Here is a 26403-nt window from a genome sequence, read left to right as displayed (position 1 = left end):
AATCACATTCAGATAATAAAATTGTATTATTTCCTTAATAAAATTTTAACTTAGATGATTGAAAATTCTATAGTAACTGAAGCTAAATGGACTGTTTTAAAATAAAAATTGTTTGGCATCAGATAATATTATTAATCAAATGAATTGCATTAAATTGAAATTTAGCTTATCCTTTTCATTGCTGACCTTGTACATGGAAAAATGCACTTTTAACTGGGAAATTCTGCTTTTCTCCATAGATATTAATAATGAAGTGAATTTTTTGAATAATTTGTCCATAACAATTCTCCAAGAGTATTCATAAGCATTTAACTTTCATTTTTGATACCTTAATATGTTGCACTGAAATTGATTTTTTAATATATTTTGTTAATGCTATGAAAACTGGCGTTTGTACTATTATATAATTTTTTTTAAAAAATGTGATTCAGAAAGCACATCTTGTATTTTTAAGGACTTGGACGTGGTAGCTTCTCATTTAGCTGATGTATCTGTAATGGACAGTAGTGCCCCAAGCCCAAACAATTGTAACTTACCTCCGGCTGTTCCCTGTGATGAATATTCTACTTTAAATGGCAGTTCACCTGAATTCCCCCCTCCTCCACCACCAATTGTTTCTGACTCAGATGATGACGATGATGATGAAGATGATGGACAAGTACAAAATGATGGCACTTTATTAGCTTCGGATCCCCCAAGACCCCTGTATGTAAATGGCACTTAAATTTTAATTGTTTCTTTCTGTATATTATTATAATAGATTTAGATTTCTAAACTCATTGAATGCATTCATGTCCAAGTTTAAAAATGCACTTTAAAGTATTCACTACTAATTTTAATGTTCCATTAAATTTGATTTTAAAAATAACCAGTTTAAAATTAAAGTAACAATAATTCCCTGCTTATTAATGGTTTTCTAGTTCATCAAAGGAAGGCTGTAAACTCTTGTGCTTTGATATGATTGAAAAGAATTATAATGTGATGCACATGAAATACATTGTTTTACCACCTTGACCACAAATTTGAATTTTTCTATCAATTCTGATTTATTAGTTTTTAATCAGATACTTCCATTTTTAGAACATAGTATACAAGAGGGTAACTCTAATGCAATCTGATTATCTCACATTGTTATGGATCTTTAAACAATAGCACATTAGCACACAAACTAAGCACATAGTTAGTGCTTAGATTTGAAAAGTCATGTTGCATAAAAAATAGTGCACACTGAAATGTTGTAAAACCTCCTGACTACATTTCTTTTTTTGTCTTTATCATGAGAATTTAATGTTAGGAAAATATTATTTATTCCATTTCCCCTCTCTGTATTTTTTAGCAAAAAAAAAAAAAAAAAAAAAAAGCATTTTAAACCACATGTATTAATTCTCATATAAATACATCTCCACTTATTTGAAATGATCTATTCAAAGTATTAATTCCTTGTTTGTCTTAAAAGTTACATTTTTACCATGAAAATAACTTGTAGGGTATGCTTCTTGCTTGATTAGAATTTAAACTTCTTAAGCTTATGCTTTTTCTAAATTTCTTCCTTTAATTCAGCATGTTGGTGATGCTTATTTAATTTTTTTATTGCAGGCCACCTGACTGTTACAATACTGATACTTTAAGAGCATTGGTTCAAAAAGGTTAGAATTTTAAGATATGTCTGTTTGGTTATCTTCTTTATTTTATAATGAAAGGAGAGGAAGTGAGATCAATTTTATTTATTTTTATAAAAGAATTTATATTTTACATCCTAAATGAAAGAACAGTACTTTTGTTAATTTCAGAATTACTTTACTTAATTTCAGAAATTGGAGGATATGTCAAATCTGTCTCATTTCACAAATTGATGTGAAGAAAATATTTTGTCTTTATAGTCAATCGATTAGTTCTAATTTTTTTTTTAAAAAATTCTAATGGGGCTCTAATTCTGCAGGGTTCAAATTACGAATATAAACTGAAATTTAAAAAAAGGGCCCATTCTGCTATTCAGAATTGAAAGAAAGACGAATATTATCACTAGAGCTGTTCAAGACATGAATAATTTTTTCAGATATTTCCCCGATTCCATCTCATATGTACACTACTGGACTGCACATAAAATTACTGTTCTCAAAATGCGAACGTTTATTTATTTAATTTCATTTTAATGTTTAGAGTGGGAATTATGCAAATAGACGGCTAAATAGGAAAAAAAAAAATTGACAGACTTGAAAACGAGGCGGCCAGAGTTGTTTTCAACTTTGACATTCATTTAAAAAAAAGCCCTTATAAATGACATTTTTGCTTTAGAAGTTACAGATTCTGCTTGAAAGCAGCAAAAATATTCCTCTTCATGAAACAATCAATTAAACTACTGAAGAATATTGATATACTTTGTTCCATTCATTTTCTGCTCAAAAAGCAGTGGATCCGCTACCCTTAATGACATAGTACACCACACATTGAGTTTTAATTAATCCAGTGGTTTCTCCTGAAATATTCGGATTTTCTGCACTCCGAATTTGTATATTTTCCTTTTGAGGGAAAACCAATCGTCATCTGAAAAAACGGATTATTTTAAATTCCATTTCTATAAATAAATGCTCTTAACCACGTATAGTAGTGTAACTACTGCTTCTGCATATCAGGGTTTTCAGCTCTTGAATAACATGCACTCAGTAAAGATGCAAATTTAAGTTTTACAAAACCTTATAAGCACTCCCATATCATAGACTTGATTGTGAAGAAAGCTCCAGACACTTTTAATTGGTGATTACAAAATGTTGCAATCACCAATGCACTTTTTAAAATTTGGGTTTTGTCATATTTTTTATCGCTGTATGATTTTATACGATCCTTTATATTTGTACGTGAATAAAACGTTTTGTAAAAATTAAAAAAAAAAAAAAACAATGAAAACCCTTAATTTTCATATTCGAAATGTGTGTTTTCGTTGAAAAATTGGAATCGGGAAATTTTACATTTTTAAATGTGTATATTTAAATGTAAAGAGAACTGGTTTAACTAAGTTGTAATTTCTTAAAATAACTTTGCTATTACCACTACAAGTAACATCATCAGTCAAAACCATTATTACATGAGCAGTGTTTTTTTTTTTTTTATGTTCTGGTGAACGGTTTTACCAAGCAAAAGGCTAATTAAATTATCTTTAATTTTTTCATTTTTTTTCAAATACTTTTTGTATTAATGAATTCCTGTAACAAAATGCCTATAAGTGCTGTAACAGTAATTCACTCCTAGATATCTTACTCATAAAGCTACTAATTGACCTATAAATTTAATTAAAAAATACTGAATCTGGCAAAATCCTCTCAATATCTCTTGTTTATGCTAAGGTTTAAATCGATACTAATATATCAGTAAAATTCTACGGTTGATTTTTATTCATAAATATATACCTGCATCAGATTGAAGTGCTATATCTTGTTTAAAGAGTATATTGAATAATTATAATTTATTTTTCATCTATAAATATGTTTTCAATTTTCTTTGATATAATCTTTACAAATGCATTATTAAATCTAAAAACATTATTGCTTGATATCACTTTATTTTAGTGTCTAGTCAAGCACCAAACCGACCTCTACCACCAACTCCTGATGATGAAGATACCAAGGCTCTTCATAAGGTTTGTGAACATTGAATTATCCATGCTCTAATGCCTTGTCAACTTGTTAAATCAAATTTGATAACTGCTGCATTTTAAAATATTGTCTTTTGATAGGTGATGCTTATATAAAACATTTAATGCTTTCCTAAATAAGCAATGCATGCAATTTTGTTGATGAATAATGCATTTTCTATGGCATTATTACATTCATTTTAGTAAATTAAAATAATTTTGTTTGATTTTCTTTTTTAAAATCTATGAAATAGAAATTCAGAGGATGTTCAGTTCTATCACATATACTGAAGTACTGCCTATGTAAAATCATATTTAATCAAATAAAAAAAATGAGAGTTTGTCCTTATGAAAAAATTTGTCATTGACGATATAAGGTGCTATTTTCAAATCCATTTGAGAGTTTAACGTGTGATTAATTTACAGCTTTTTTACAGTAAATTTAATGAATTTAAATTTTTATACTGGTTAAAATATCATTGACGAAAGAAAACAAATATGTTTGAGTTATTTATAATAATTTATTTGAATTGTAAAGGTGAGATTTCAGTGAAAAAATCATTCTAGCAGTAAAAACCGGAAAATTGTATATTCTTTACATTTTAGAATTGGATATTATTTGGAAATAAGTATATATAACAAATTAGGAGCTTTTCATATTCAGCTTTACAGATGCACTGGAATGAAATTAAACTTTTAATTTTAAAAGACATAGTATAAGCGTTTTGTGCATATACTAAAATGCACCAAATTTTATGTATATTTTTTTATTTATTTTGAATATGTTTGCGTTGATATTTTTATTTCTTCTATGAAAACCTATGTATGGCATATTCTGTCAAAAAGATATCTGGACACTGTTTGTTATTCTGAAATTAATTATTGCACATAGAAACTAAAAATTCATGTCACTGTAGAAATAAGCTTTCTATAAGTGTATGGAATATTTTATGATGCAAGAAATCTTCTTCATATTTAAATTTGCACAAACTCAATTATTTCGAATAGCAATATCCCATTTCAAATACATATTCACATTCTTCAGTTTAAAACAGCTCAAATACTTTTCAGTTCCTAATGTTAAATAAGAATTCCTGTTTGTTGTTGTTTTGTTTGTTTTTCCCAATATATTTCAAGATATTATGAATCTTTGGCAATGACTCGTATCTATAATAGAAGGCTCAGTAAAAAAAGACAGCAAATATCCCTTTTGAAAAAAATTAACATCTATTTTATCTTTTTAATTTTTAAATTTAAAAGTTAAAATTTTTGAATAAAAACCTACTGAAATTTGGATGTCTGTGGAAGAAGCAAGATCTGAAGCATCACTGTTTTAAATTTTATCCTTTCAGTGCAAATAATTTAAAAAATATTTAAGAAAAACCAAAATCTTTCAAAACAACGTGTGATCTCAATCTTACAAAAGGATTCTCTCGCTAAAAAACTGCTAAGAGGATACAGAGAATAATGTCTTTTAACATTGCGTTTGATTAAGATATATTTTTCCTCTTTTTGAAATGAATATAAAGGTGAGTAGAAAATATGCATTCCTCTTAACAGTTTCTACTTTGGTTACATTTCAAGTTAATAATAAGCTTCTGTTGGGGACAAATAAGAGCCGTTTTCAGTTGTAGAAATGATTTATGACGTCTTTAATGAAAATTAATGAAAAGGCTCAGAAACCAAATTTTGTACTATGTACAAATTTATGTAGTGTAACATGTATGAATAAAATACAAAAACGATTTCTAGTACGATAATTTATCTTCTTCATAGTTGGACAAAATACTTGTTTTAAAAAATAAAACTGAAGTTTGAAATTGTTTTGATAAATTAATTGGGCATATTCTCTTTCTGGTAAAATAAGATAGAAAATTTCTTAAAAATGCTTCAAGGTATCATTTAGGGGAGACTTGAATATGCAAAACAGCAGTATTATGCTGTTTCTTTCAATTATAAGGGAATGTTTCAATAAATAAGCATTTGTCTTTATTTTTAGCTTGTCTGAAAGTATTTTGAGTTAAGCTTGTTTTATTAATATTAATTGCTAAATTTTTCCAATATGTTGAATCATTTTAGATGATTTGCAATAGATGATAGCTTCAAAAATGCTGTTTAACTATTTTATTATTTTTTTTGTAATTAAATATGCAAATGCAGTACTCCCATTTCAAATTCTTATTTTCACTATTCCTGATGGTGAACTTTAAAAAAGGCATTAATCTTTCTTAGAACGCAATTACGATATTTCAAAACTACCCAACGACTGAAATGAAAACTTGAATGAAGGAAAGCATTGAAGCTGGAGTTATCTTGTTCTATTTGCTATGTTAGCATTTATTTTTTAAAAAAATCTCCCAAATGTTTTTTACATATTTCCAGTTATTTTGAGCCGTTTTTTCAAATTTTAAATTTGGGGATTTTTTTTTTTTTTAATTCAGAATAATTTAAGACCAAAAATTGGAGATTGCAATAAGATAGCTTGAAGATTATAAGAGTATAAATACATAAGTGGTCTGTTATGTGAATGCAGTTTGCTTTAAAAACACACAGAGAGAGAGAGTATATTCTTTCATGTTAAAGGATGTATCTTCTGTGAATTTAGCTTTTATGGATTGCGAGCAATAAGAAATGCCCAAACAGTTTTTTAACAGGCAGTATAAATACATAAATCCTAAAACATTCATATTCTGAATTTTACCAATGTTGTTTTTCCCTTGTTAGTTAAAAACACCTTTGTGGACTAAGAAAGGAAAAGATATTTTGTCTTTGAAAAAACTATTTGTAACATGTCGGTAGTTTTCTTCAATTTTTTTCTTAGCAAGATATTGTGTGTAACTTAATGTATTTAATTTCTATGTTTTAAACAATGTTACAATACATTTTTATATGATATATGTATTATATATTTTATATAATAGACTTTTAAGCAATATAGTACTTATGTCATCGTTTACTGGGGGAAACTAAAGCACAGAATATTAGTAATTATAGTAAAGGACTATTTATATCATTTGTAGTCTGTCTTTCATCATAATCCCGATTTATTTTTAGTGATTCTAATGATAAACTATATGGCACAGAAGACTAAAAGCTTCTGTTATAAGTTCTTTTTCCCCTTTTTGAAATTAACAAATTCATAAAATTGATTACTATCTCTTCATTTTTATTACATATACACTTCAAATTTAGCAATATTTAACAAACATCATGTGGGCGCAAGCGCAGCCAAAAGACAGAAATCTCACTCACTCTAATTGGTTCAAATCAGCCTGATTTTAATTATTTTTTTCAATACTCCCCCTTTTATATGCACTTTGATTCATTTGTTTAGAAAAGTGCAGCTCTCGTAGGTTTGGTATTTTAGTTGCTCCAAGGAAATATTTACTGTTTTAATTTACTTTTTATATCATCCATAGGCTGATAATTCTAAAGAGCCCAGAGAACATCAGAACTCTCCTTTATTGCCGGATGTAAGTAGACTTCATGGTCAGCGTTTAGAATCATCTCAGAGTACTCCTGCTAATATTGGAATGGCTGGATCTCGTCCTGGTGGAGTTCTTCCCGATTTATTCCCTCAGCATTCATCACAACAAGTCTTGGGTTCAAAAGCGGAAAGATCTGATGAAGTAAATAAAATCTAATATTTTCAGTAATACCAAATTAAATATAATTTACATATGCAATTTAAAAGAATTATGTTGTTGCACAAAATATTGTTTTATTGTTGTTGGGGGACATCAAAAATGCAATTGGATTTGATGGCACACCATATATTTAAAGAAAATTTTCTTTGGCATCTAATGGTATCTTTACAGCAGTTTTCAAAGCTATTGCTGATTTTTGGTATCATTGTGAAATAATTTTCATTGTTTTCTTTTTAATGATTTATTGTTTCCAAAATAATAGTAAACTCTTTGATATAAGAGACTGCTTGCCACTTTTAAATGAACAAAAAAAAAAAATTAATTCTAGTTTGATGTTGCAGAATCAAGTTTTTAAACTCCCCATAGCATTATAAAATTGCTATCTATTGTCTTTCCGGTATTCTATTGTATTCCGGCCACGCGCCAATTCAATACACATTGTGACCTTTGACACCTTGGTAAGGGCACCGAAGGGATCACTTTCATTTGATACGTAGATTGCGCAGTAATTTTCACACAGCTTCAGTTGAATTAATTAAACTGAAAGTGGAATTGGATCAAGAAATAAGAGAATGAAATTACTATGGGCTAAATTACGATAAGCTTTGGAAATTAATTTGGTTTAAATTAAAAGTTTAAAATATCATTATATATATATATATATATATATATATATATATATATATATATATATATATATATTAATCAAGTACTTAATTTGATGCTCATAATAATCAATTCATGTTAGTAGCTATTTACTTCCTGAATTAAAGACATCTATTCCTTTTAATATTTCAAAAAATAACCGAACTGCTGTTTGTAGCTTGAAGCTTACATTGGAGGTTTGTTAAGGATGTCTTACATAGATTATTTCATAATTAAGTATGTATGCTATATTCAAAATAATTCGTTTTTCTGTTTAAAAATTAGTTAGCTTTTGTGCGCTAGAAATGTGACAGTTTTTTATTAAAAATTTGAAGTAATATATTTTCTACTGGTGATAGATTTGTGCGTGCGTGCGTGCGTTGATGTAAAGAGATTTATTGCATTTACAAACTTGCCTTCTACTTAAAAAAGGTTACATTAACAAGAATATGTTCTAAATGTGAAAAGTTTTATGCATGTATTTTGTCACCCATTATTATCAAGTGACTAATGCAAAAATTTTGTGAAAATCTTATTAATGCTAAAATTTTGTGAAAATCTTATTAGACTCTTCATTTATATCTAAATTAACATTTAAATCGCTATAACTGAAAAAATTTTCAAGTTAATATTGTAACTTCTATTATCCTTATATCACTTAAAAAAGATTTTTTTTTAATGCCAATTTTTGAATTTTTATTTGTGTTAACAGTTAAAAACAGTTAACTGTTATTTGTGGCAAAAACAGTTAAAATTTTAAATTCTTTTTTAATTTTCATATTTCTTCAATGGTCATTTTTGTGTGGTATTTTCCCTTTTAAATGCTATTATTTAATAATGTGCAAAATGTTTGAAAGTATTCTAAAATATCATTTTCAGGTATTTTTATGAGGTTAATTTTTATCTAAATTTTTCAGTATCATCATAAGCAAAGATCATTTTTGACTTTTGGATTTGGAGCTGGAAGTGGTTCCTCACCTTCACCTCAAAAATTGTCACAGATTAATGTCAATGTCACTCCAACAGCCCATGAAGTTACTCCTGATACTCCTGAAATCAGGAAGTACAAGAAGAGATTTAATTCGGAAATTCTTTGTGCAGCATTATGGGGTAAATATTAAATATTTTATTTATGCCTTTAAAAGGTTTTACATCACTCTTTTCTTTTTTCTCCCCTTCAAAAATGCACTTTGAAAATTATTAAAAACTGCACAAATCATACGAGCATATTTTTTCAATGGTTCATATTTAATATATACTAACTCAAAATTTGGTATCAGCTACTTACTAATAGCTTTTGCTTTAAAAAAAAGTTTATTTTGAATGAAATAGTCAAATGGAACAATGCTGTTATTTCTGTTTTGCCTTTTAAATTCCTATTTTTAATGAAAATTTTGTTGATTTTTTTTTTTATATAAATTTAGTTTTGAATAAGAAGTATAAAGGAAATCATTAAAATGTTCTTAAGCTTTTAATTATAACTAAAGTTATAAAATATGTTTTGAAATGTTGTCCTTAGTCCAACTAAATCTGTTCCATATAAGTTGTTCAAAATATATAGAGTAACACCCGGTAGACTTTGGCTACTTTTATTTCCAGGTAGCATATTTTCTTTCTTATCCACATTTTTTAATTGTTTGATACTTTTTTTGTTTTCAGGAGTAAATTTGTTAATTGGCACCGAAAATGGATTAATGTTGCTTGATAGAAGTGGCCAAGGTAAAGTTTATCAACTGATTTCAAGGCGAAGATTTCAGCAGATGGAAGTGTTGGAAGGTCAGAATATACTCGTTTCAATTTCTGGCAAGAAGTCTCGAGTTCGTGTGTATTACTTATCATGGTTGAAAAGTAAAATTCTCCGCTCTGATGGGGTATGAATATTTTTTGATTTCTTGTTCCCATTTTTATTTTCAATATCTATTATTGTGTTACTAATTAATGTTCCTTCATTTTCTAGCAGTTATATTACTGATGTTTATTAATTTCCAAGAAAAGACAATTTTAACTTAAATTTCAGTGCTGAATTACTTTAACATTACTATTTAAACGTACATGGTTTTTATAAAATAAAATAACGTATAATTAATTGCCTTGTATTGTATAGCAACAGCTTAAAATAAATTAGTTTTTAAACACGGAATTCAAATTTCGTTATATATTAAAAATATTAATATTTTATTTTCCTAGTTTTAGCATTTAATATATTATTAAAGAAAGTTAATTCTGTGTAATTTCTTTTTGGAAATTAAGTTCTTAAAAATATTTATAGTATCTGTTTAAAACAAGTGACTACGTTGAAGTATAGTAAAAGGAAAAATGATAAAGTATTTTCAAAATAGCAAGCACTATGGGAAACTAACTGAAATAAGGCCGAGGAAAAATCTGTTTGCATGCATTAATTTCTTTAACCTAAGAAATTTCAATTTTCAAACTTTAGACTTTTTCTTTTGTTAACAACCTTAGACTTTTTATTTGAATCTCATTTCAACTAATACATCAAACATTGCTATTTTCATTGGCATAAATTTATTTCTATATTGATTTCGGTATGAAAATGCAAAAATAATTCAAATTTGGTATTATTCAGAATTAATTTTATTCTTTAAATTCAATTTTCTTTGCACTCTTGTGAGAGAAATATAGTATTGTCGGTGTCCAAAAGCTGTTTTATAAGGTAAAGGTCCAGGGTGGAAAATTTAGTGTAATGGTAGTTTTAGGATATTCCATCATAATATATATATTATTAAAGCGCAATAGCCAGCCGATTCCGAGAAAAAAGCTCTCAAACTGATAAATAGCTTTTTGATACAGCATAACTACTAGTAAGTTTTGGCGCAATTTCAGTTATTTCTTTTTTTAAATGACCAAATTTATTTATTTTCAACCCTATACTTTATTTTTTGACTGATTAGCTCTCATTATTGTTAGATTGAATGAAGATGTTAGTAATTTTGTTTACTTTTCAAATACTCTTAAGTACTTTTTTTCGTACATGAACTAGCACTATGTTTGGCATTTGTAAATTCTCACATCTACACTGTACATTATTTTCAAGATGTAAAGATTATTTATTATTTACTGCTTTTACCATTTTTTTCGTGCATAAGCTATAATGTATCTGTAATTTGTGTATTCCAGCAAGTGGAGAGGCAGAATGGTTGGATAAATGTTGGTGATTTACAAGGAGCTGTGCATTTTAAAATAGGTCAGTATAATGATTGTGTGAGTTTTTTTTTTTTTTTTTTTTAAATGTAAGGCTTAAAGATTTTCTAAAAATATAAAGCTGCAAAAGAAATTGTTTTACATTTTTTGCTCTTTTAACATACTATAAATTTCTTTCAATGTTTTCTTCCATAAAACTTACAATTCGTTAGAATTAATGAATTTTAATTTTATTATTTGAAAATGTTGAAATCTTGGAGGGATGAGAGAATATTTTTTGTATTAATAGGAATTTAACTAAACTTGTTTTTGGCTGTTTTATATGTTTTCTTGATAAAGTTGGGTTTGATATTAAATTGATGTCCTAGCTTGGTTCGTGTTAGAAAAAGGATTTTAAAATGAAAGATACCTTTTGATAACTAACAATTTTTTACTTTTGTTATTGTAGTTTAAAATTTTAATGTGCAATAAAAGTATTTTGAAATCCGCCTCATGAAATGTAATGTTTTATCTATTTTCTTCATAAACGGTATTCAAAATTTAGTGTTAGTTAATAGTTGATGATCTGACGATATTAACTCTTTATACATTTGAAAAACGAAATTTATATTATTTTTATATTGATATATATGGATTTAGAGGTTAAATTATTAATAGTATATTTTTGTTTCTTTCTACAGAAACAAATAGAATATAAGCACAAAAATTGAAAACTGAAAAATCCCATTATTCTTTTCAGATGAGTTTTACTTCTCAATCGAGGGTGGTGAAAGAGCTTTAATTTTGTATTATTTAGGGTACTTGATTTAATAGAAAATTGCTAGTATTATTTTTGTTCGTTTATTCATATTGAGATTTTGTGTCTTATATAATCTAATAATTCTCCATCAGTCTATCAAATGTTTTGAAATCTGAGTAGTTAAAATTATCAGTATTTAAACATTGTTTAGTAAATTATTTACAATTGGCAAAGGGAATTCTTAATATATCTGAATGTGAACTTAAGCTCCATGATGTTCTGTATTTCGTCTCTAATTAATTTGTCTGTCAAAAAAAAAAAGTATAACGAACAATGTAAAAACATGTTTTAAAACTATTCAGTTCATAACAATCTGTCAAGAGAAAAAAAAATTAAGAAATGATAGGAGAAAATAATATGCTGACATTAATACTTCTCGGCTTGTAGCTAATATATTTCTTGCAAATTGCAGATTTGAAAATATTGTGTCTGAATATTTGTGCCATGATCTATAGTAATCTGTTTGAAATGCAAGTAATCATAGCCAGCAAATAAATATAGATGAAATAGTTTCTTTTGAATATATCTTGTTATTGAGAAATTATTTTTCTACATTTAATTTCAGTAGCTTCAAATTTCTCTTAAGACCTCATATATGAATAATGAAATAATACTGACATTGCATTTTGCATTATGATGGAGAAAATGTGTCTGAAATGTTTTTTGAGAGAGATATTTGAGCAATATATATCTTTTTTTAAAATGCATCTTTTTACTTTTATTTATAACTGTTTAGAAATGTTGTCCATCTTTAAAAATTGATTGCATGATTCTGTATTAATCCATATGTAGCTTTGAAACCTTTTTTTATTGCCACATTTTCAGTAAATGTAACTTAATAGGTTAAACTGTTTTTCTTAAAAGGGGCAGGGGATTTGTAGGAGGAGATGATGATATTTTTTAGAATGTTTTAATGATAGATCATTCATGATGATAGAGAGAGTTAAACATACCTGCATTTCTTATTTAATAATTATATTCAAGGTTGTAAATGCACAATAAATTAATATTTCGTTTCGTTAAGTTTAAATATGAGATTTTTTTTGGGGGAATGTAGTTTAAATTACGTGTCTTACTGTTAAAATACTTGTGCCCGAAGTTTACAGTTTTTTAACGTCCAGGATATTAATTTATATGTTGCATATCGGATAGTCATTAGAAAATATATTTTCCCGCTGATGCCACATTTCATATTTATGGCTTATTTTGAAATAAACTTTAAAAGAACTTTTCTTTTTGTTTTCTCTCTTTTAATTATTGGCACGTTATTTTCTGCAGAATGTATCTTTTTTTAAAGGTGCCAACATCTGGTATCGTTTTTGTCAAAATCTTAAGACAAATTGCTTATGATTTCAGTTCCAGTTTAAGCAGTTCGTCCTAACCTGATTAGCCCGTAATTTTTATAATAAATTTTCGTTAATTGTTGGCTTATGCCAATTATCTTTCTTTAGTAAAAGACTTATGTACTATAAAGGGGGGGGGAATCATTAATGATTTTGATGATTTGTTCCTTATTTTAAAATTACAAGTGTTTCTTTTAAATAAAACTATTTTGACGTAGTATGTAGTATGTACTCCTTTAAAATAAAAAGTTTTTTTTTATAAATCGATTTTTGGATCAAATTTCGATTTTCATTTGCTGACAAAATAAATAACTTTAGTTTATGTTTTGATGACAATACAAATAATTTTAGTTTGTGGAAGTTACATTTTTCTCCCATAGTTATTTTTGATAGTGCTATTTGGGAAAAGTATTTTCTGTTATATGACACATTATAGTTTCGTAGCAAAAGCATTTGTGTTGAATGATGGGCTGCTCAAATGTGTTTTTTGATGATCTTCGAGTTCTATTAATAATTTAGTTTTGACTTATTTTCTTTGTATCAAATGGCATACATAATATTAACTTCAGTAATTTTATTAAGTTTTAGTATAATTTCTTTGGATAAATTTTATTTTAATTACATTGCTTTAAACTGATTTTTTATTTACTTTGAATAGAAAAATAGCAATCAGAAGTCTTTTTTTTTTTTTTTTTTTTTTTAAATGAAACTTTGAACTTGCACAAAAATTTCTATTTGATAAAGGTTGTTTTTAAAACTGATTTTCTTGTTTATATCAGTTCCTTCTATTTTTTTTTATTTGGAAATTTTGTTATCATGGATAACGTTAAGACATTAAGGAAAGTTAAATTTCAACTGGGCCTTTTAGTTTCTTGTTGTTGCATTATATTGCGGGTTCAGTTTGTAGGAAATACAGTAAGTTGAAAGTTGTTTTCCACTTCTTATTTCAAAGCTTTGCTGTACAATCGTTGTATAATTGATACTGCATAGTTTGAAAATTTTCATGAACATTTAGTCAAATTATGGCTTAGTATTCTTTATTTAAAAGTAGAAATCAAATATTCATTTATCCTGATCTTTGAATTGAATTCATAAGAACAAAATTAAGAATTTCACTTTGTCCTTCTATAAGTTTTACTTCTAATAGAACTTCTTAATATCATTTGCATGCAGTCCACTAACTGCAATTAAAGTACTTATTTCTGGTGCTTGTATCTCTTCTTTTTGTTTAGTTATTTTTATATGACTGTTTACTTTAAAAATTGCTGCCATTTGGAGCAAAATATTGTTTTTCACTTATATTTGTTAGGTAACTTGTTTCACTGAGAGAAATATTTGTTTTGTAAGCACATTTTGAAAAGGGTGTAGTTTAAAAGCATTCGAGAAATCATTAAATTGCATAGTGTGTGGTTTGTAAATGAAAGAGCTGAATTTTTTAAAATAACTAAATGCGAATTTTTACTTTTTTCATTTATTCTATTTTTCACATATTTATAACAATGATTCTTTTATATATCTACAAAAATATCTAAATATAAACTATAGTTTTATTTATGTAGTAAAATTTCATTGAGGCGTTTGCATTACTTTTTGTATTATATTCATCAATGAATGAGATATACCCATTTGATTTAGCAGAAAATGAATTTTTTTATTTGCTTTTTATCCAGTTCTATATGCAGTGTACATTTTTGATTAAACGAGCTATACAACAACAATAATATCAACAAAAAAAATCTTAAGTGCAGGTGTAACTCATTTTTAAAACATAATTTTCAAATCATAAATTGTATAGGGGAAAATTTATACTAATTTTATGTTTCTAAAATGAAATGCTTATTATATAGCAGAGAAAAATTTAAGTCTATTCCATCCTGTACAAATTTTATTCTTCCTTTTTTTCTTTTTCTTTTCTTTTGCTATCCAAGTGGTGTGGTCTATTCCTCAACATGGCTTTAAAGACTGGGAAAATACGTTTCGAATATGGAGTGGCAATGGTAAAATATTTCTATCTGTATTCAGTAACATAATGTGTAGTCATGTAGATTGTGACTTCCCAGTTTAGCATTTAACTTTTTATTTGAAGACTCATGGAATTATATTTTTGTTTTTCATTTTAAATTGGGTTTTTTAAAAGAATTTTGAATTTTCTTTCTCTTACACGCTTTCATATTTTATCATTGGTTGACTTACCTTTCATTTCTTTCGTTTCCTTTGGTTTTTCTTAGCTTAGATTAAATAGCTTTTAGAAATCCTGTTGATGAGTTTCAGTTATTTCTATTTTTATATGTGTTTTGCTGTATGAATTTATCTAAAACCAAATCCTGAAATTTAAATAGTTATCTAATTTTTTTTTAAAAATCAGTCTGAAATTGAAATATCAAATTTCTAGGTAAGTTTGAATTCTCATAATTTTTGTTAGCATTTTCATTGTCATTTAAAAAACAAGATGTGTCAGATAACAAATTATGTTTATTTACCACTAATGTCTGTCAGTTGTGATAAAAGTGTTAAGTTAATTTTGATAGCCATCATTTCCCATTATTTAAGTCTTATATATTTTATCTGCTATTGGATATAATATTACCCTTCTAATGTACGATTGATTGTTCTATTGATCTTGTGACTCTGATTTTTATCTTTTTTGTTTTGTGATCTACAAATGTCTTTCTTTTTAACCCATTCTAGTTTGCAATACTTGCAATTTGCGTTTAAGCAGTTCATAAATTGAAGTGCTAACTCTTATAAAAAATATTCATGGATTGGGCTAATTAGAATGGGACACACTGCTTAAAATGCTTTAAATAGCTAAAAGTGTGCTTTTTTTTTTTTTTTAGAATTTAATATGTATATTTTTAGTATAGAATTTGACTCTTAACTTTTCATACACAAAAAAAAAATTGGGTTTATTTTGTGTGAAAATGTTATGCCATACAACAATATGAATTTGCCTTCAAGTGTATTTGTTATACATTTAATCTGGTATTTTTATTCATTCCTTGTTATTTTTGAAAGTGCCTTTTACATTCATGTAAATTCTTTAGTTATTTGATTTATGTATTTTTTTTAAATTAGATGCCCTCATTTTTTGATATTTAATTCATTTTAATTTCCTTTCAAAGTGAAAGCATAGATGCCTTCTCTACCATGAATTTTCCTTCGTTTTTTCCTTGCTTATAAGTTTAGATTAGCATATTTTAAATTAAATTTGGAATGCTAAAGTGGGAATATAGTGAAACATTTGTTGAGATCATTTTGTTTCACTATCCGTTACCAGCGCGTATACTTTTGGATACGTTACATTTTGTTTTCAACTAAATTTAGAAGAGAAAATTCTGCTGACGAAATGAAAATTTTTTGTCCATAATGCTTGTAATGATATTTGTTCTCAAACTGGAATTCTGTTGCTACTATTGTGGTGTTAAATTGATTGTGAAAATTCTAGTTTTTAGTTATAAATAAACTAATTTCTTTGCTGTACTGCAATAACATAAATAATTTTAAACTATTTTTTAAATTTAAATCCAAAAAAATGTTATTGCTTGCTTTATTCCTCCCTAAATTAATGTTTATTTTAATTTAGTTAAATATGAGAGAATCAAGTTCCTCGTCATTGCCTTAAAGGAAAGTGTTGAAATCTATGCTTGGGCTCCTAAACCATACCATAAGTTCATGGCATTCAAATCATTTACTGATCTTTTGCATAAGCCTTTATTAGTTGACTTAACAGTGGAAGAAAATATACGGCTTAAAGTTATATTTGGTTCTGCTGATGGATTTCATGCTGTGGATCTGGATTCGGGTGCTGTCTATGATGTATACCTTCCAGCGCATGTAAGCTATTTCATAATTTTCAGTATATATTGCACTGACTTTTTTGCTCAAGTAATAATAATTCAGAATGGAGCATAGTACTGTTAAGAATTATTGTTTATTTTTACAGTTATAAAATTGTGCTTTGAAAAATTTCTAAAGTTTCTGAACTTTTCCTGGATAAAATATTATGATAAATCAGTTTATTTTAATTTGAAAATTTCTGATATGAAAGTATTAAAGCAGTGACATTTGCATTTTCAAAAAATTAAATTAAAAAATGGCCGTTGAATTTTTAGTGTAGTTTTATGCAAAATAGTTTACACAATGTTAAAGCCGTCTTTTCAAATGGTTTAACTGGGCTATACCCAACAGGGTTCCTTTGATCCTAGGCGCGCCATCATTTCTAAAAACTTGCTGTACTGATTTTATTTTAATGTTGAACAAAAAATTAACTGAGCATAAGTATGTTCAAAGTAATAACAAAATTTTGATATTAAAGAAGTAAAGATTTAATGAAGAGATCAACCTTGATTGATTGACAACCTCAACAGATTCAACCTTATTAAAGATTTATTATGAGAACAACCTAATTTAAATGATAAGTTATTCACAAAATGTGAAATATTAAAAAATGTAGATCAAATTAAAATTGATAAATTTGACACAAATTAATTTTTAACCTGTTTAGAAATTAAAATAAACATATCTAAATCAATCAAATAAGACTCCATTAAGGTGTGAAATTAAGATATTGAGTGCTTACATACATCTATGCACAAATTATTCTTATATTAGTTTGTAGTTTATATTACTTAAATATATAATAACATTTCCTTGATTGATGCTTTATTTATGCTATAAATTAAAATATATACTTTTGTATTAATTTTTACATAAGATACGAAGTGTTTATATATGTTTTTGTATTTCTTTGTTTTTGCATTAAATTAGACAGATGGAAGTAAATTGATTAATGTATATTAGAATAGAAAAAAAATCTGCTTTTTTATAATATAACCGTTAAAATTAATCATATATATGATCAGGGAAGGCAGAAGCTGACTTGCAAAATCCTATTTTGAAAAGGTGTGGATTTGAAAAATTGTAAGGCTTAAATCAGAGATCATGTGACATTATTTTTTCTCCTCAGTTATTTGATTATTGGTAAGTATTTTCGTTGGACTGTAGCTGCCCAAATTCTGAAGTTATGAGTCCGATGGAGAGCAAAATTACTCTATTCCCAGGCACTTAAGTTTTTTAAGACGACTCTATACAGTATAATGATCATTACTTCTTATTATTAATAACACTCTAGATAAGTTAAATATTTGGTACAAATTTTTATATTTACTCTCTCTCTTTCTGGTGCAAAATAAAAAAATGACTTGTAAGCTTCTAAATGACTTAAAAATCTGCATGTAAATAATTTCTACAAATTCAGTAGATATTTCATTTATTTTATTATTTGTAAAATATAATTTTAAAGTTTATGATTTTTTTAAATTATAAATGTAATAATGTTTGTTCTTGCTATACATTTAGCAGCTTTGTGTATCTAAGTAAATATATCTGGCAACAGTTAAGTTCTTTATTAATAAAGAAATTTGAGTTCTTTTTTTATATTTATTATCTGTTCTTGTTTTTACCTTTCTTTTAGTAACTTTTAAAAATTGTGAATGTTTCTTTATGATAGCTTCTTAAGAGGACAATTCCTCAAAAATGTTTTTAAGAAACTTGTATAATTTAAATTACAAATGTTTGTTGAATATAGTTAATTCATAGTATTAAAAAATGTGAATGCTTCATCTTTAGCTTTTTACTTAAAAGAGGGGTATAGGAAATCTAATAAAATAAATTCGCTCAGAAGTTTTCATGTTCAGTAAATTGTATTTTGTAAAATAATGCAAATTTTTGTCGCCTTTTTTTTTTCTGATTTTAAAAGTAAATTTCTCTTTATAAACGTATTAATTCCCTTCCTGCTTTCTCAGTGGCATTGACTATGAATAACCAAACATATAAAATATTTTATATTATAAGATGTATTTAAGAAAAATGTTTCAAAGTGATCCTCTTATTATTAGATAGTCATATTTGTTTGCTATAATTTTATTTACATGAATTAATACCTTTGTGCATTAAATAAATTTAGACTGTTAATTTTAAAATTCAGCTTTTTAATTGATTAATATGTAAATATTATTACTACAAATACATATGATACTACTGTATAGTTACTGAGTTCTGGCAACATTTTTAAATCCTGTTTTATGAATTATGGAAATATATTGTTAATTTTAATCGAGTAAGTAATATCATTTTAAGTTTTCGAATATGTCATTATGTTATAGAATCATTTATAATTGAAATTTATTCAATATACTTTCATGTGATTCTTTGTTAATATTCATAATGTGTGATACATAAGAGAATGATGCTACATTCCTTCATATTGTTATTTCATTTTACTAATTTTATCTTTAGTTTAATATTATTTTCAGTAAAATTTTGGTTACAAAAAAAATGCTTATTTTCAGTCCCAGGGAAATATTACACCTCATGCAATTGTTACCTTGCCAAATTCTAAAGGAATGCAATTATTATTGTGTTATGACAGTAAGTATTCAAACCTATGTTTTGTTTTTTGTGTTATTATTTTTTGTTTAAAAGAAATTTTGATAACATTTTATTCATCCAGAACGATACATTTTTTCTTTGTCACCGAATGATGATGCATAATTATTTAATTTAGTTAAAAGTTGTTTGCTATAGTGTTTCTCTTTAAAATTTTTGCAGTCACTTTTCTTTTTTGACCTATTATGAATCAGTATTCAATTTTTTTCAGACGAGGGTATATATGTGAATACTTTTGGGAAGGTCAGTAAGAATATTGTACTCCAATGGGGAGAAATGCCGACTTCAGTAGGTAAGAATTCTAAAATATTTTAATTATAATTTTTCTAATGACCTGTCTCTTGTTATAATGAGCGTTTTCCTAGAATTTCAGTTAAGTACATGTTTTTTAATTTTTCATACTACAGCATTCATTGGAACTGGACAAGTGATGGGCTGGGGAAATAAAGCCATTGAAATACGCAATGTTGAAACTGGTCACTTGGATGGTGTGTTTATGCACAAGAAGGCTCAAAGATTAAAATTTTTATGTGAAAGGAATGAAAAGGTAAACATTTTAATCTTTATCATATAACTAATTAAATCTTTTATTTCCTTCGATTTTTTAAATCTTCCAATAAAAGAGTTTTTATTTCATGTAGTGAATAACTGTTTAAATGTTATTCATATATAAAGAGTTCTATTACGAATTCTAATATAATAATTAATTACAAAGTCTGAAAAAATATATGAAGTCTTTAAATATTCTTTTCCTTTCGCCGTACAAAAATTAAAAAATGAATTTTAGAAGTGCTTACCAGAGCTTTAACTTTTATTTTGAGTTTGATGAATTTTCTCAAGAATATTGATTGTTATTCAATGTGCACTACTACCCTTGCATGAAATATTATTTGATTCCAAAAAATTTCATTTGATATAAAATTAAGGACTAATATACTTCATCATAATAGTGGTAATTCAATTTTGTTTACCGCTAAATTAGTAAATTTTTTTCCCTTCTACATGTAGTGTAGTATGTCATAAAATGCTTTAAAGGAAAAATTCGAACCAAGATCAAAGTAAAAATAGGTCGTTCAATAATGTAACAAAAGATTTTGTATTTAAAAAATTTGTGGAAAATCCTCATTTGAATGCTGTAAAGATTTTTGCGATGTTTTCCAAAATGTTTTCTACATCAATTTCATCTGAAACTGATCATGAAGTATACAGATCAGCCGAATACATTGCAACATAAAAGTTTAGACATTGTTATTTTTGTAACTTTTTTAAAGAAATATTGGATAAATCACACAAAAACTGGTGCATATTTATTTCCTTGTACTTTGTACTTAATGTATCAAACAGGAAATTTTAATTACTCAATTTATATTTTGTAGTAACAAACAAAAATAGAAATGTCTCAAAAAACTAGTGCATATTTATTTGCTTGTACTGAAGAAACCAAGTTCTGTATAATTTTTATTCGATACCAAACCAGGCACTTTTCAAGCCAATGAGATACCAATAAGCTCTTCAGTAGAGTATTGCCTATTTTTTTCATTAACTTTACGATACATAATAGCTCAAACATTTGCGATCGGATTCAAGTTTGGAGTTAGCGATGGCCACTTGACAACTTTAATATTCAATTCTAACCAATTCTTTATGATGTATACCGCTGACATTATATTGTTGAAATTCCCATCGCGGCCTCCTGAAAGCCCGCAAATGTTAGTAAATTGTTCTCCAATGTCTCTGCGTAGGTTTTCTATTTTGCGACCATCAGGGAAATACAAACCTAGTTGGCCATTGAAACAAAATGCAGCCCAAACCTCAATGAGCTGCCACCTTGCTGTGGACTATAGAAACTCCTTGGTTCTCTGCGCAAATGATCCAATAAGGCACTCTGACATCTGCCCCTTCCAAATTCCACATTTTTTTCATCGCTGTATATTACTCTATGCCACTTTGCCCCACACGAGAAATATATACACGAGTCTATTGCATCGGTTGGATTTTGTGTTGTGCTTTCACCGCCGGATTTCGTTTCATTTTATGAAAAAACTGTTATATTCTCCTCTCGAATACGTCGACGAATCGTTTCTTTTGATATTTTAATACCAGAAGCACTTTGAATTTGACGTAAACTCATTACCTGTGAGGATACTAATTTCTGTCATCGCGTTTGCTTGTGATACGTGCTCTTCAAGATCTCATTTTTGCTTTTTATTCTTCATTTGTGAATAAAATTCGATAAATAGACTTCTTAGACCTATTCATAATTCTTTCAATTTCGTTAATTCGCTAACGTTTTTATTTCAGCATCCACATTTTACTAACTTTCTCCGATTGAATTTGTATTGCTCGCAGCATCTTCACTGACTATTGCGAATCTTAAATTTTAATGTCTCGAATGTGTGACGTCACAAGTTTAAAATTTGCTTATTTTTGCATGGACGTGTTAATTTTATTTATGTTGCTATGAAATTTAAATTATTTCATTGAAATTTTTCTGTTAGATGCATTTAAAATAAAGTTTTACAAAATTAATGCGAACAAGCTTGCTGTAAGTAGTTCAATATTTCTTTAAATCATCAAAAAAAGCAGTAGTCTCTAAACTTTTGTTTCAGAGTGTAACATAGATGTTCTTCCTGGAGGAAACAAATTTGTAAATGCAAAAAAAAGGGGGGTGGGCTTAGACTTTCTTTCTCGAAATCCATGATAAATGAAGCATATTGGAATCGTATCTAATTTGCAGATGAAATCAAATTTTGCATGTTCAGTTCTAATAGGCATATAATTGTATTGAGAAGAAAAAGTGAGGAACTTAATCAAAAGAAATTAGTTGTAATAATAGAACATAATGGTGTTCTTTTTATTGGGGGGGGAGCCGATATGTGTCAGTATCAGGAAGAGATAATTAGGTATTTTTTCATGAAATAATGAATCTTATTCTTTAATAAAATATTTCAAAAGACAATTTAAAATTATTAGCCCAAAAATTGGTATTGGAAACAGCTGTTTTATTTAGCAAGATAATGATTCTATGCACTCTTATTTCAGTGTTCGCTTCTGTTGTGTATAATTATTCACAAAATACGAACGCCTTTGGTTCATATTTTAAATAAAAATATAATTTTGCATAAAAATTGATTTCCCAAAAATGTATATGAACTTTTGGAGAGCCACTGTATTTAATTTCTATATTTACCCTTTGCTACTGAACCTTCAATCAATAATATATGACAGATGTCTTTACTTCCAAATTTTGTTTCAAAATTCTTTTCATTATTTTCTTACTTTTATTTGCTTTAGAGTTTTTCCCCTTCTTGTTTTTTTATTTCGTTTTATGTGTTATTTGGGAGTTGCCTCAAATCCTTCAGCTGTGTTACAATGTAACCACATTCTAGGATGATTTGTTTATATGAGCGTTTTTAGTACTTGAAATGTGTTATGAAAGTGCTTTCCTATTCGATAGTTTTATTTATTTTTAATGAAATCTTTTTCATTAATAGATTATAAAATATATGTGTGTAATGGATGTTATTAGTTATATTAATTCATGGTCTAAAACTTTTCACAAAAATTGCAAAGAAAAGTCTTGGTGAAAGTAGCGATTTGATGAATTGGATAATGGGTTTACTGTTTTCCTGCAAAATAAAATTTAGAATATGTTTATCTGCTGTTTTCCTAAAATAATGATTACTCATTTTTTAATATTTTTAACCCGTAAAAGCAAGTGGGCACCATGGTTTATATATTTTCCTTTTCTGCTTTCACATACATATATTTCTTTGTTTAAAAAATGAGAAGACTATGTATTATTATGAATCTTTATAAATGCAAGTTTTTCTATACGATATTTTTTTAGTCTGAGGTAAAATATATGCCAATAATTATAGAATCTTTCGTCATTATTATATGTCATGTTCTGACACTTTTAATATTTTCATTTTGTACTTTGTAGGTATTTTTTTCGTCTGCAAAAGGTGGTTCTGCATGTCAGATATATTTTATGACTCTTAGCAAGCCAGGCATGAACAACTGGTAGCGAATTAAAGAATTTTAAGTGCTTCTAAAAAGTTTTACATGTAGCTGTTCCGGTGTGTGTTTGTGCAAGATATTTGTACTATATTGCTCAATGTATAACTTTTATGAGCAGTTTGCTACTTTTGTAAATATTAAAGCCATTTTTATTTATAAATATTGTGCTTGTTGAAAGTATTTTAACAAATTTATAAATCTATGTTTTCTTCTTATGTATTTGATCAGTGTATTTTCCTTTCAAATTTAAGTTGTAATAAAATTACCGGCCTTCTACGTGTTGTTTTTATTTTAATCATATTATCCATCGAGTTTTACTTGTTTTTGTTAAGGGTTATATTCAACATTATATTTCAGTACAGAAATAGCTCTTAATTTTTATATTTTATTACTTTTATTGAACTCTGGTTAAACTTCCAAATTTCATTATCTTATGAAACTGAGAATTCAGATACTGAAAATTTTTGAATTCATGAATACTAGCATCCCTCCCTACTGTCAGGCTCTTCTATACTTCTATGTAAAAGTAGTTTAGAAAACCATCTTTACTTCAAATATTTTATTCTACGTTTGCAAATAGTTGCCTTAAATCAAGTTACAAATATCTTTATTAATCACTAGCTAATATTTCATGTACCTTTTTTTATATAAGTAGTTTCTTTTTCCGTCTGTTATGGATTTTTGAAGGGAAATAATCCTTGCTGTAAGTAAATAAAGCTTGATTAGATTGTAATTGTAGACATGTACCAATGCTTACTTAAAAATATTACTACAGAATGTTTGGTTACATTAAAATGTGATCAGTTTTACTGTTTGGGTAAAGTGTAAAAGGTTACACTGGATCTAATAAAAAGAGCTGGATATTCTTTTAGTAATTTCTAATGTGAGTACATTATATATTTTCCATTGTCTTAATTGCAATCTATTAAATCTGTTCTATTCAACAAAGATGTAAAACAATACTTATTTATTGTAGAAACAAATATTAGCTGTCGTCTTTTAATTATGGCAATTTTATATTACATTAGGTTGTGTTTTTCTCCTATTTCTCTAATGCTTTCCTTCTTTCAGGTTAGTTAATAATGTCTCTATCAGCTATGTCTTGTGCAACTGAATATCAATGATAATCCTTAATAAATCCTAGGTTTTTCAGTATGTATTAATATCAAGCAGTATCATAGACAGCTGAATAAGACTTTTTCAATAATAATATCAATAACTTTTATTTAACATTTTAGTATATGTTAGTTAAGCTCCGTAACACATTGAAACATCCATGGATTTGTTTATCTAGCTGATCATTGCTTTTCAAAATAGGTTCTTGGGTTTCTGTCTTTCAATCTTCGTGTGGCTGGATTCCTTCTGTAAGTTCTTTCTCTTGTTGCATATTGACATGTTTGCAGAAATCGGGAATTGGGACTTTTCTAAGCATCCTTTTCCTATGTGCTTAAAATCTTTAAAAATATATATAAAGAACAAATTCTGGGAATAATCATCTTTCTGTTGATTTTAAGTGATTTCTGTTAGCTTGAGCGTCCTCAAGCACAGTTTTGTCTAATTGTTGTAGTGATGTTTCTAATAATTTTAATAGTTCATTTAAATGATCGTCTTGAAAATCTGATCGTTTTGATCTATAACCGCCTGTTCCAGTAAATATACGCTGAAAAAAGTCGGGGATACGGGCCATGATTGCCATTGATGTGAGTGTTAACAAAACTGGCCACATTAGTCCACCAATCACGCTTGAACCTATAAACTGTTTTGGCTGTGTAATTTCTGTCTGTGTTTTGATGAAGCTGGACATTAGATCATCTCCAGCCGGTTTACAGAACACATCCTTACAGAGTAGTAATATAATAATCAATACGTTGTGAAGAACTTGGTTCATCATGTGTTTCCTCATGCGCCTTGTTGAACGATGGTAACAGTTGGTAACAAGAACCAGTGCAATAGCTGAAATAACAGAGTAAAACTGTAAATACATTGATACACACTACTCAAATTTGTTAATTTAAAAGTCATAAACAAGATGATGTTTTATAAGGTGATTTTACCCATTGGTTATTATAAAAAAGCTTCGAGAATCGGTGAAAAATAAATATGAAAGAGAAATTTGTAACGACTTTGATTTATTGGAAGAAAAAGAGAGAAACGATATATAGGAAATCCGTACTTTCTCATACGTATGTACTTACAAGATAATAGATGGAGGATATTACGTTTATCAACAAGTTTTTTATGCTTTTAACTTATTTCTAATAAATCAGAAATATTTTACAAGTAAATAAAAAAAAATGTAAAGAAAAACTTTTTTTTTTTTTTTTTTGCAATACTTGTTTTAAAGAAAAAAGAGGCATATTTTACAATTATATGTCGCTAATATCATGGCGATCAGAATATTTTTATACTGTAGATGTGTGCCAGGAAATCATGCCTGCATTTGAAACAAAATATCTACGCATATTGTTGGCTTTCAAGCCTTCTCTTGTAATATTCTCTCCGTGGAAATCTTCCAATCCTATAATTAACATTGTATTCTCAATCATATATCTATCTCTATCCCTAACATATTTATGACGAATAATACAAGCTTTAATATTATTCGCAAATTGTGGCAGAACATTAAAAGGACGATGGAATATTCTCTATTTATTGATGAGAATATCGAAAGAGCATTCTATGCATCTTCTTGCTTCACAAATCGATAGT

At 27.2% G+C, this 26403-nt stretch overlaps 1 protein-coding gene across 2 annotated transcripts in view; it reads left to right on the top strand.

Annotated features, from left to right (window-relative positions):
• The window catches only part of LOC129958310 (mitogen-activated protein kinase kinase kinase kinase 4-like), a 57650-nt gene extending 33680 nt beyond the window's left edge, over nucleotides 1-23970 (top strand). Inside the window, exons 16-28 of one of the 2 annotated variants that reach the window (XM_056070706.1) lie at nucleotides 455-705; nucleotides 1597-1646; nucleotides 3564-3634; nucleotides 7048-7257; nucleotides 8838-9030; nucleotides 9580-9791; nucleotides 11059-11125; nucleotides 15153-15221; nucleotides 16808-17058; nucleotides 19575-19653; nucleotides 19883-19963; nucleotides 20079-20218; nucleotides 23618-23970. In XM_056070706.1, the coding sequence (XP_055926681.1) occupies nucleotides 455-705; nucleotides 1597-1646; nucleotides 3564-3634; nucleotides 7048-7257; nucleotides 8838-9030; nucleotides 9580-9791; nucleotides 11059-11125; nucleotides 15153-15221; nucleotides 16808-17058; nucleotides 19575-19653; nucleotides 19883-19963; nucleotides 20079-20218; nucleotides 23618-23701 (1758 nt within the window). In that variant the 3' untranslated portion in view covers nucleotides 23702-23970. The remainder of the gene's footprint in view (nucleotides 1-454; nucleotides 706-1596; nucleotides 1647-3563; nucleotides 3635-7047; nucleotides 7258-8837; nucleotides 9031-9579; nucleotides 9792-11058; nucleotides 11126-15152; nucleotides 15222-16807; nucleotides 17059-19574; nucleotides 19654-19882; nucleotides 19964-20078; nucleotides 20219-23617) is intronic. The other variant, XM_056070707.1, reaches the window with a different exon arrangement.
• The last annotated feature ends 2433 nt before the right edge of the window (nucleotides 23971-26403 follow it).

Source organism: Argiope bruennichi, chromosome X1, assembly GCF_947563725.1.
Source record: "Argiope bruennichi chromosome X1, qqArgBrue1.1, whole genome shotgun sequence".
Taxonomy (NCBI): Eukaryota; Metazoa; Arthropoda; class Arachnida; order Araneae; family Araneidae; genus Argiope; species Argiope bruennichi.
This window is presented reverse-complemented; position numbering and strand designations above follow the sequence as displayed.